Genomic DNA, 12,675 nt, shown 5'->3' with positions numbered 1-12,675 from the left:
ACAGATTCTACAAAACTGAGCTGACTGGCTGCGCATGCTCTGTTATTGTTGTACTAGAGATTTCAACAACGTGAAGCTAAATAAGATTAAACTGTTGTTCCTTCACACAACTCTGTGTCATGTCACTCTTTTGAGATAACACAAGCTTACCTAATGATATCACCACACACACACACGTGCACACACATATTTAAATGTATGAGACAAACAATGGATCAGTCATTCAGTTACAACGCACGTGGAAACTGTCAGGCAACATGCTTATTACGGCAAAAACAAATCTGCCACATTTCATTCACAGCAAAGCTGAAATGATGATTCAGCTCATTTGACAATCAAGGAGTTTTACGTTAGATAAACATTTGTTTATCAATAGCGCCACAGCCTGGATTTAAATGTGAAGGCGCAAACTCATCTACAATATTTTCTCATCAAGCACATCTGTTGGAGAAAATCCATATTCTAGCCTTAAGGTCGACAGAAACCGATCAATAACCATGTTGATTGGTTGGCTTTTACCAGCCCCGACAGATTGTTGATGCCAATACTAGACATTGGAGGCCATCTGCTGCTCAGCATGCACTGATGGACACGAGCTCAAACTAATGAGCATAAACTGCCTCTGACGGATGCTTACTGGTGACAATGGATCGATGGACTGTTTGTTTATTTTCTCAATCGCTGTTTGGAGTGAGCGTCAACATGAAAACACTGTATATTTCAGTCAGTTATATCACACCTTTCTCTGTTGTGAGCACCCTTTAACTGGTCAACATTTGTTAGATCATTGCCTGTCAAATCTGAGCAAACTGCATTCCCACAGAAGTCTCAAGAGGTAATTATCTCCCATTACTCCCCATCTCATTTCTATAGCCCCTTTCACACTACACAAAAATCCTGCATTGTCCTGGGTCGTTGCAGGTGCCAAAGCTCCACAACCGCTGCGCTAGCGTATGAAAGTCGGTCGCAGATGAAGAAGGACAGTAGGATGGTAGGAGAACTGTCTGAGGGATAGCAATGCATCTTATCTGCACCATAAGTAGCGCACGCATTACGTACAAGATTAAAAAAGCTGAACTTTTAGCCATCTTGTTGTTAGAAATGCCGGTCTGCCGCATGAACAACTCTTATTTATTATATGATGTACTAGGTCAACCAGATAGGGGGCCCTATTACAATGGTATTAACCTGCTGAAAAGACATATCGCCACCTAGTGTGTACATGCACTGGGGAAAAAAACACTGGGACAATTCAGAAAATCGAATTTCAAGAACAGCTCGATTAAGCTGTGCATGTAAATGCACTGAATGTGAAAGTGTTGCTGCGACATTTCTTCCCGGGTCAAACGACCCTTGAAACGACCCAGGAATTTAATAGATTTAGGAATTTAGCTCGGCTTCACTCGCCTGCAGTGTGAAACAAGTCCTGCGTCGTCCCGTTAAATTACCCGATGACGTAGACATACCTGCCTGTCATGTTTTGACTTTTGTGACTGGGCAGCCAGCCTCAGACCCGCGACTGCTAACTAGGGATGGGTACTGATACGTGGTACCATAATGGCACCGGTGTGGACACAAATGGTAATAACAGACCAAAAAGCAACACAGATCTTGGTGCTTCATTTCGGTGACACTGAATTTGTAATTACTCTCCCGCGAGCTCTATTGCTGTGCTGACACTACAAATGACATCACGTCAGTTTTTCACCTGCATGGATGGATGTGAACCTTCAAAATGCCTAAGGCGAAACAGCAAAATGTTTGGCTGTACTTCAGCTCAAAAGTTGCAGACCCACTCGGCAACCTGCAACCTGCCTGTGTTCGAAGGCGATATTGTGCAAGTTATTTAACACCTTGAATTTGATAAAAAAAATATATTTTATATAGGTTAACTTATTTCTTGGTCTTAGTTGTATTTATATTATTTAAATTAATATTCTGTTCAACTTGTACGTCACAACATGGCTTTAAATTAAAAGGCACCATTTGTGGACAAAGTCTGTAGGTTTTCCATTCTTTAAGCACAGGCACTGTTTCAAAAGTACCGGTTTGGCACTGGTATTGGATAAAACCTCAACGATATCCATCCCTACTGCTGGCAGTCTGAAAACCCACTAGCGCCCACCAAGTCGGGTCAATCCGGGTCAGAACATCCCACGGGAACACACTTTTTTCAGTATGAAAGTGGTCTATGATTGTCTCCAGCCTGGATCTGCATGTTTCTGATCTGTGGTTCATCACCCCCCGCCATGAGCCGCTCAAGGTTTCTTGTTGTTAAAAGGGAGGTTTTCGTTATGACCTTGCAATTCTCACCTCAGGCCACATTTACACAAATCCTATTTTAGAATCTCTTTATTGGCCAATTGTACAATGTGAGATATACAGTGAGTAAAAAAAACTGTTAAGGTGTCTGGTAGTTTTAGTCCTGATGGACCTGAACCTGCAACCTGACGGGAATGTACTGAACAGGGAGTGAGCAAGGTGTACTGAATCCCCCACTATCCTTATAGCCCTCTGGGTTAATCTTTTTTGGGTGAAACCGCACAAATCTTGCACAATGGATCTGTATTTTTCAGTGACTGGAACCGCACTGGAACTTCACCTTTTTGAATCCAGGTGCCAAAACAAATACAGAGCCTGTGTGGATCCCTTGTTTCATTCGTGTGAACGCCTGAATATGAACACGATGATGCCATCGCCTCACCCCTCTAGCCCCTGACATCTCACAACAACAACAACAATGGCGGACTACAAGCTTGTGATGGTGCTGCATCAGATATTGACCCTTGTTGGATGACTAGGGCAATATATACTGTTGCCTCACCACTATGATGAGCTAAAAAAGGATTATGGACTGTGATCCAGACTCTACGTTTTTATGCGGTGTGCAGGGTTGATGCACATGTTCTGCCTCTTGTTCTTTTTTTGGCTGAAATCTGTGTCAGAAATAGGCCTGGGATATGTACTACAGCCTTTCTACAACTAGAATGGATCGATATTTAAAGAGAAATTCTCAAAATGCAAAGGAAAACCGTAGGAAACAGTAGGAAAAGAGATTGTTTTGGTACATGTGAATGTGGCCTTGGTGCTTGCTCTCGGTTGTCTCAGGGATCTGGGTTCTACAGTTCTACAGGTTCTACTAAGTCCTCACACAATCTGGGTTGTTGTTGATGCCAGTGTTTCAAACAGGATTTTTGAGAGGGGCTCAGCTCTGACGTGTAAAACTCTTTCGTTCTCTTTTATTGTAAGACTATGGCGGCCTGCCATAATCCAATTTGCTGCCATATTCTAGGCAATTATTAGGACATACTGACGACTGCAATTAAAGTAAATACCTAAAGTCTGGCTTTCAGAAGAATTAAACTGAATGAACACTATTATGACAAGAGGCAGAGGTCTTATTTCCCTTAACTGTAAAATAGCTCCCCAAACATACTTCTGTTAACTAGCAAGGCAGAAAATTATTGGTCTCAACCAGATTTTGCTCACCTTATGACCATGATTTCACGAGGACACAGCCAAAAAACAGCATGTAAATTCACAACATATCAATTAAGGGCACAAAAACCTAGAACTAAGTCATGGAAAAGTGCAGTGCAGAGCTCCATACATAATCTCCCCAGACACCAATTTATCCCTCTCTCGCCCTCTCACACACACACACACACACACACTACAGACACAAACACACACACACACACACACTCATTTCCTGTTCCTGTGCTGATATCAAATCACAACAATAGGTGCATTTCTGCAGCTGCTTTGTGCTACTAATGATGGGAAAATCAGTAACGGTGATTATCATCAGCATTAGGCAAACTATCAAACCTCTAGTTGGGAACTAAACAGGGACAATGGACAGTCTTATAGTGAAAACTGAGAAATGAGAAAGTAAACGAGAAAAAAAGAGGAACAGTGGAGAAGAGGGGAACGTATTGTTAAGCGAAGAAACCACCAGATGAAAAAAAAGGAAGATGTACATGTGTCACATGTAGCAATACAGGAAACCTGAAGCATAAAGTGCCATCACACATACATGCACATAATTTAACAGTACATCGACCTGTCTGAATCTGGAAATGATGTGTGTAACAGTTTACAGTGTCTTTCACATGGAAATTCAATAATTCTGGAAAACTTTTTTTTAATGAATATTCCTATAGCTGTTCAACACATTAAATAATGATATGAAGTTTAGAGTAGCTACATTTCTATAAAACATTTAAGACTGCCTGCTATTAACTGCTATTAACAAAAAAATAAACAATTAACAATGATGTGTCGGCTCATTTTACTTGAGAAGCAACATGTGAACCAATTAGCAATGCTAATATCACACTTCATGTATGTGTATGTTCAGTACTCTGCAAATCTACACAACACAGTTTTGAATGGTTGAATAGGTCCGTGTGCACAGTACTTTAAATATAGCATTGAGCATGATATTCTTAATCATCCTTATCAGCACTGTGTTTTCGTTAGCTTTAAATGAAGCCCACATATCCACCAAGGGAGCAGGTCCTTTGGGAATTGCCTTTTGTGTTTTTATGTAGACGTGTCAGCCACTGTAGGCACGTATACACACTTGGAATGGAACAGGTTTTCAGTTGAAATCTGTAACCTTACCACTAGGGGCCACTATATCTGACAAAGTGGTTCTTTAATTTTGATGCCATAGAGTCGTTGTTTAAATAAATATCTTTGGGAACCACTGTTTTAACCCCTTTAAAAAAATAGACTGTCCCACTCTCCCAAAACCTATGAGAATTTGTAGCAATCGTGTACCATGGTGGAAGGCGTGGTGAGCGATGAGTTCATTCTCATGATGAACTAACAGCCAACACTGGGCATTTCCCTACCTTTGCTTGAACCATGGCCTTGTGTCTAAACTGATCCAGAGCCACAGCTTTTGCCAATTATTTTTTCAGCAGTAATGTATAATGAGTTTGGTAGGCCCGGACAAACAATCCATTCCTGTCTATAGGGGTGTCACATCAGAACATGCTTCTATGAAGTCTCTTCACATGCCACCCCCATCATATGAATAGAGAAATCAGTTGTCAGCAACAAAGGAAGTGACAACAAGAACCTGTTTAATTAAACAAACAGATAAATAATACAGTAAAGAATGCATGACTATAAACTTGCGCTCTAAAATGTGACTAATGAAATTAGATAGACTATTAACTGCTTCCCCTATTTTGTGGGTTAACAAAAATCAATGATTTCAGGGCAGATTTTGGCTCATCATATGAGTCAGTTAAAACTGATAATACTGACTGCTGCTTCTTGCTTGCAAGAATGTGGCCCATACCCACATTACAGCTGCTGACACGACAAAATGATTCCACACTGGATTTCACACTTTGGCATTATATTTTGAAACAGATTACTTGCAATGTCTCGCGCATGATGGGTGACTCAGGATTTGGACAGCCGTGGAAATGGATGGGATAATCAGAAACACAACTTGAGACACAACAGACATCCAAGTGAAGTAATACTACACTGGGTATATTCAGTACTACAATCATCAAGCCAAGACACGCAGTCATGTGAGTTATATCAAAATGTGTCCAAAACTTTAGGGTTTAAGTCAACAAATAGTGGTTTTTCATCACTACATACATTGTTTGTTTTTTTTACCAGAGGATTACTGGGTAAGAGATGTGCATTGTGACAATGCCAGCATTTTTTCAGACGTTATAGCAGGAACATGTGTTGAGGAGGAGGGGAAAGGGAGAGGCTTCCTTCCTTCACTGCAAGTCACCGCGGAGGGAAGAAGCAGACGTCACAAACAGAGGAAGAGATGGAGGGGGAGAAAGAGGCAAAAGGGGACAAAACAGAGGGGAAGAAAATCGGAGAAAGAAGGGCAGAAGAGGACACTGATGTTGCACTAAATGAAGTGTGGGAAAAAGGAAGGCAGGAAACGGGGAAGGAAATACGAATGCAACGAGAGGTGTTGGCTGAGAGTGGAGGGAGGGGCGACGCTGGGCATTAGCTGCTGTTTTAACACTTGGGTCATTTCTTCCAACTCCGTCTCCAGTTGGGGCTGGAGAAGCAGGGTACAGTGTAACCCATGATACTCACAGGACCTAGCAGCTCAGACTAACAGACCAAAAGGAAATCAAACAGGAAACTGCTGCTTGAACATGTTTTAGCGCACAGTCATAATTTTCTTCTGCAGGGAGGCTAGGAAGATTTCAGCTTCATGCTAATGATTTTTCAATAAGACCCTTACCAATACACTTCCCCTCCTCGTCTCAGTACTGTGGATGCAGCATTTAAACATCTTTATATAACCTGTAATGCAATCATGCAGAGCATAAAGATCATTACAATGGGCTGGGGTTCCTATGCATGTTGGTCTAAGTGCGCCACAAAACACTCTCAGTCTTACTTTAAACGCTGACGGCGTCATAAAAAAGTTCAGGTTTGTTTTTATCCTGAGTCATGTGTCCCTTCCTGTGCCTCACTGCCTTAAAGCATTCCCATAAAAACATCCGTATGATTGGGAAGTTTTTAATGTTGTGGCTCACAATAACACCAAGTACTACAAATACACTACAGTGAAACAGTGGTTTAAAATGAATGTTTTTGTTTATTATTGAACTAACTCTGAAGATTGCATCCCATTTCCACAAAGCTCCGCGTACCCTTGCCAGCCAAGTCCATTGATTCAAAACGGAGCCTCTGTGATTTCAGAAGTGTTTGTATAACTCCTCTTTCAGCTTTTTCCAGACCAGACTTATTCTCAAGTACGGTGAAAAATGTGTGCCAGAATTCAAGAGTGACTGCATTGTGTGCCAGGTGGCTGACAGGCTAACGGGCCATTTATTTCCTTGACCATTTTAACAGTCATATTCTATGACACATAATTAAACACATCACCACCAACACACAACAAAGCAAATTGCATCCCAAAAATGTCTGAAATTAGTTAAAGCAGTTATGACATATTTCAATTTATCAAACCAAAATCACAGTGGTTTCATGTAGCTACACAGAAAGGCACAAGGCCAGATAGTTTCCATCTATCCATAAAGACCAAGTGTTTCCACTGAACACTAGGAGACACATATTATACTGAATTACCATTGACTGTGTACAGAGATGGACAAATTCTCTGTGATGCCATATATAGGATTTCTGAAGAGTCCAGTGTGGGTGGCATCGGTCATCACTGTCCTTTCTGTGCTTGACTCTTCCTAGTTCTTGGCTAAATTCAAATACTGGCAAACAATTCAGGGATCATCACAGCTGAGGAGGGTGAGTAAAGCTTAGGCACACAGCTAGAAATTAATCCATCACTCAAAGTGGCCACACCCACATTTACTGTCAGTTACATTACAAATAAGTTCCCAACAATAACACACACTTTACTGCCTGGTACAAAAACTGTTTTGGCCCCTTTACTCACAACAACTGTACAGGGCTAATGTCTTATATAATCCAACATTTCAAATTATATCAAAGCTTAAAGTTATTCATAATTTAGGGTGTGGTGATGTTGAGTGACAGTTGGGTGACATCTGAAGTTGCGAGTTGTCTGCCTTGGCACCACCCTTTCACCTTATGCGTCATTTAGGCTTCAGCGCTCAAGTGTCGTAGAGACTCCTGCGTTAACGCAGATCCTACGTGGACCTCGCTGCATCACGCACCTCCTCAGAAATGTTACTACTCACTGGGGCGACGCGGAGCGCGAGAGCTGTGATTGGTCCGCTTTGAAGTAGCGTGTTTCCGCTTTAGCATTTCGGGCTGCTACTCCATCTCAACACATCGGAAAGGTGAGTTAACTTTTTCGATTCTTTATTGGTCCAAATCAATCGACTCGAAATGAGGTCTGGAGATACAGCCATTTGTAAGACTCATGTTTGGGGAAATTTCGCCAGAATTTGTCTGAAATTTCGTCACCATTGTTGAAAGTGAAACAGGAAGTAGAAAGAAAAATGATCCCAACTCTGTCTTAGCGTTTGGGTGGCATTTTTACAGACTGAGCCAGACTGATGTACGCACAAATGTCGCACTCACACTGGCGGAGGGTCCGTGCACGAGGTCCATGAGTAGCCCTGCGCAGTCGTATAAATTACCCATTAGCTCCACCAACTGTCAATGTCTTCCATATGGAGTCACTGGCAAGATGGTGACGGCTGGTCTGACACACACTGAGCTTTCAAAAGAGTTCTTCAGAAAATCTTTGGGTGACGTCCCACGGGGGGTTCCCCGTCTTTATAAGTACAGTAAATAAAATAAAAAAAAAACAGCAGTGTAGGCTTCTTTAAGCTGTAATATGCATTTTCACTTCCATTTAATTGATGCTCTACGGGGCAAATAATAATAATAATTATTATTATAATAATTGTATAGTCAACATGAACATGTCATAGAAACAGGTCAGAAAAAACTAATCAGCTCATCTGGACTCATGTCAAACTGGTTGCTAAATACATAAACTCTTAAATACACAGAGGCAACAATGCAGCCTTATAAACTGCTCTTGGGTTATACAACTACGCTACTTTAAACCGTGACTAGTTTCACAACAGCTGGGCAACACAGCCCGCGATATATTTAGAAACCCCAAAGCATAATGATGCAAGAATTAATTTAACACACATTTAGTTAGCGTTAGCACGAACCAAGTTGGCACGGCGCTTTGTTTGAACCGAGTTATCCGAGAGAAATGTTGAAGAAAGAAAGCAAAAACGAGCAGACTTCCTGAATAAAGATAGCGGATTGTGTGTGTGTGAGAGAGAGAGACTAGAGGAAGGGAGACTACACACACACACACACACACACGCATGCACACACACACAAACACACTCACCGCTCGCAGTCTGAGACACGGCAGACACGGCGGTCTGACCCATATTCAGACTGAGCACCGAGCCGGACCGGGCCCTCGAACCCGCGATCACGGCCTTCTATCCCCGCATAAATCCAGCCCGCGGCCGCTGAGGAGGGAGTTCATTTCAGAGAAGAAGAAAAAAGTTTAGCAGCGTGATGGCTGAGTCGCTGGAAACTTGGTTCACTGACTGAGTGAGTGAGTGAGTGAGTCGCTACTACGTCGTAACTTCCCCTCCCTCATCCTCCACCTCCCTCTCACTCCTCCTCCTCCTCCCGTGAGCTGCTGAAAAATGCCTCTCATTCCTCCATGCAGATTAGAGGCTGCAGGGGTCAAAGGGTGGAGGGCTCTGACACCTTCAGCCACTAGTTTACATTGGCTCACACAATAGACTGATGGGACTGGCTAAAAGGTGACATTTAAATGAGAAAGTAACTAGTGGCACATTGAAATGTGTTCAGGCTGTTTTGTTTTTGCAGCCAAATAATACCTCGTTTCACTTCCTCCAAGAGTTGTCGGAACAAAGTTAGCTTTTCAAATTAAAATGCCACACCTGGGAGTAATTATGGACCTCATTAATTGAGAAAAAAATGAATATAAACCCTTAAATCTGTCGCGATTTTGAGTCAGTCCACTTTGAACCGGTGAGAACAGGGGACTGTAGGATGCGATTCTTACACATTTACACTAGTTTTAAAATGATGGTGCACCTTTAGGCCATCAGCTGCATTCTTTTATCCGCCTTTCTGTCATTGCACATACTGACGTCTGGATTTATACTTATTTATCCACCTCAAATTTATAAACAGTTTGTCGTCCTTATCTATCTGCTCCTCTTTATTTACCAATTTAATTACACAGTGTCAGATTACATCTAGAACACATGGTTTTCAAACATTTGGCTTCTTCCATTCATCCACTTACAGACCCTAAAATTATTACGATGGCCTAGAGAAAAGCCAAAATCCTGGTTTGGATGACACCAGACACAACTATCTAACAGTACTGTATATGAAGTAAATAATGTTATTCCACCTTACATTGACAGATTTGTATTATTCTAATAATGTCAGTCACAGGGGATATGCTTGTAATAGAGTATTTTGACTTTGCCGTAGTACGTTCTCTAAAGTAAAGGATCTTCTTTCACCGCTGTGAATTAATATGCACCAGTGTGGGAGTAACAATAAGATAGCTTGTGTGTCTACTGTAGACATGCAGATATCTGGATATCTCAGACAACCAGAAATAGACCATAATCACTATCACGTTAAGCAGGAAGAGATAAAGATGGTTAGTAGGATGATAGCTGTTTAAGTGAAATTACTGGTCTATATTTACACAGGTGAAAGTCAGTGAGAACTTAATCAGCACAGTATTTTATGTCCTGGCATAAAAAAGTCAATCATTATCATTTCTAAAGCCCAAGATGATACCATTGACGCTGCTTATATTCTTTTAATGCCAGTTCAAAGTTCAACATTTGCCGTTTCTGAACGTATAAAATAAAACAAAAATAAAAAAAGAACTTATCCACAACATTGAGGCTGACATTTGCTGGAAGTGTTTGACATTTTACAGTAGCAGGTAAACATGTGCGAAACCTTTTGAAGTGATTGCTCTGGTCTACATTGACTATTCCAGTCAGACATTCACGGCGTGGGCTGGAAAAAGTACGTGAATCTCTAAGTCTAGCCTAATGACATTAACAAAGGGTAATCTGAGTCATGAGTTAACAAATCTGGTGTCTGATCAATCGATAAAGCGAGACTGGAGGCTGGGTTTGCGGTACTTTTGATGTATGACTTTTCAAATCAGAATCAGAGTCAGAAAAGTCTTCTTTGCCAGTCACGTTACACATACACTTGTGACACTGATGAACATTAGATCCCATTTTATGACCAAGTGAAATATCAAGGGTCAGATACTTTTTCTCCTTACTCTGCAAGTCAGAACACATCAGGTTCAATCTTGGGAACAAGTGACGGCCATTTTTCTACATTTCTCAACAGGCTTAATGATTAAAAGATGTGATAATGACAATAGTCATCTTATATGATGTGTGGTATGCTATTAAATTAATCTCACCGGCCTTAACATATATCAGTGTATATTAGTGCTTTGTGGGCAACATTCAAAGTACGCCCACCGCAACCACAAAGTCACACTAGGTTTCAGAGTTGGTGTCAAAATGGTGTTTCATTTCCATTGCACCGGGGCAGTAATCCATTTTCTGCATTGAAATGAATCATTTAAAGATGGCTGCTGGACCCGGATTGAATTTGACAAAATGTATTTAGCTTAGAGCCATAACAATAAAAATGAACTCAGGGTCTGGATAGTGTCTGGGGCTCCAGATGAGTGTCAGTGCAGTAAGCTCTGCCCTGGAGGCAATTTATTATATATACACACAAAACACAATTTATTGAATAGCAGCAAAAAGGGCTGAGCTGATCTCTCTGTGGTTGAAAGTCACACAGTTTTGTGGTGGCAGCATGGAGGGGGGTGACTCCATTTCATAGGCCCAGCCTTCTTGAGGTGTCATGGGCCTGACTTCACCATGCCGCATACTGCCTACTGACTACGCTAGGCTAGGTAGCTAGTGTTTTCTTGCTGGTTGCTAGTTGGTAGCTGACTGCTAGCCTGCTGGTTGGTTTTCAGTTGGACTAGGCTTTTAAATGTGTTTTGCCTCAGTTCCTGGCACAAGGGATTGTAACATCTTATCCTGTGTAATAGTGAATAATAATATCTGAATGTGTGAAACATGAACCTGACTGTGAGTTGGTCAAAATCAGCTGAGGTCTTTTCAGCATAGCCATTAAATCTTCTTCGGTTGTAGAAGTAGTATGTTTTTAATATTAGACTCATAAGCTACTACTCACTGACGAATGTGGCAAACCAAGCCAAATACCCGTGACCCAGACTCTTAACACAGGAGTCAACTAGTGTGTGAGTGAAGAAGAGAGAAGAGAGAGGAGAGACGGCTTTAGTCGTCATCACTGTCAACAGAGTGCAAGTTGAGGCTTTGCAGAACACGGCTTGACAGAGCTGAGCCGTCAGTGCACACACGCTCACTCACATAGCGAAACATGAGCAAATCAGACTGGCCTGATGTGGACAGTCATTTAGGCAGAGACTGCCATCTAGTGTTGACAACACACTGGATGACACAAATGACCCCAAGTTAACTGGGACCAGAGAGCAGTCCTTTTTAGATGTGTTTTGTTTTCTGTTTTCTTTTTCTTTTCTTTTTAAATGAATGATTAATGTAAAGCTTTAGTTTTTATTCTCATTGCCAGTGATCCCCCAACTCTTTAAAGGGAAAGAAGCCACAGAGCGTTTATGTACTCACAAAAATCTTCCTATGAACTTCTGCAGGAGAATTAAAATCACCACTGAAACTTCAGCAAATCTAATTTGGCATGGAAAACACTGAACCGTTAAAATGAAGCAGTGAACTTGCACCCTGCAGTAGAAAGTAAAGTTGTTTGACTTTGTTAAACTTACTCACAACCTATAAAATACATTCACTGACTCATCTACAGTTAGTGAATAAAGCTGATTGGCTGCATTTTTGTTTTGTCTTCATATTTGCACTCTGATTGATTTAAATCTGTCAGTCCTCGTGTCCTTGTTCTTATGGATGGGGTCAAAAATTAAAGTTTTTAAATGCACTCCATTTGCTTGAGCCGCCATGAAAACACCAAATCCATTTTTTTAAGTAAATAATAATGCCATTCAATACACATTAAACTGGGAGCTGCTAAGACGGCCGCAGTCTTACGGGACTGTCATTAGTGAATAAGATGGAAGCAGATAATTGAACA

The 12,675-nt window shown here is 41.3% G+C and overlaps 1 protein-coding gene across 4 annotated transcripts in view; it reads right to left on the bottom strand.

Moving 5' to 3' along the window:
* phactr2 (phosphatase and actin regulator 2) overlaps positions 1-12,675 on the bottom strand; it is a 45,170-nt gene that overhangs the window by 19,186 nt on the left and 13,309 nt on the right. Inside the window, exon 1 of one of the 4 annotated variants that reach the window (XM_047603040.1) lies at positions 8,831-9,049. The exons of the other annotated variants lie outside the window; for them this stretch is intronic. Coding sequence (XP_047458996.1) covers positions 8,831-8,873 — 43 coding nt within the window. The 5' untranslated portion in view covers positions 8,874-9,049. Of the gene's footprint in view, positions 1-8,830; positions 9,050-12,675 lie in introns of those variants that run through there. 4 annotated transcript variants of the gene reach the window in all.

The sequence above is a fragment of the Mugil cephalus genome, chromosome 13, assembly GCF_022458985.1.
Source record: "Mugil cephalus isolate CIBA_MC_2020 chromosome 13, CIBA_Mcephalus_1.1, whole genome shotgun sequence".
NCBI lineage: Eukaryota > Metazoa > Chordata > Actinopteri > Mugiliformes > Mugilidae > Mugil > Mugil cephalus.
The sequence above is the reverse complement of the archived record's forward strand: the minus strand, read 5'-3'. Positions and strand labels throughout refer to the sequence as shown.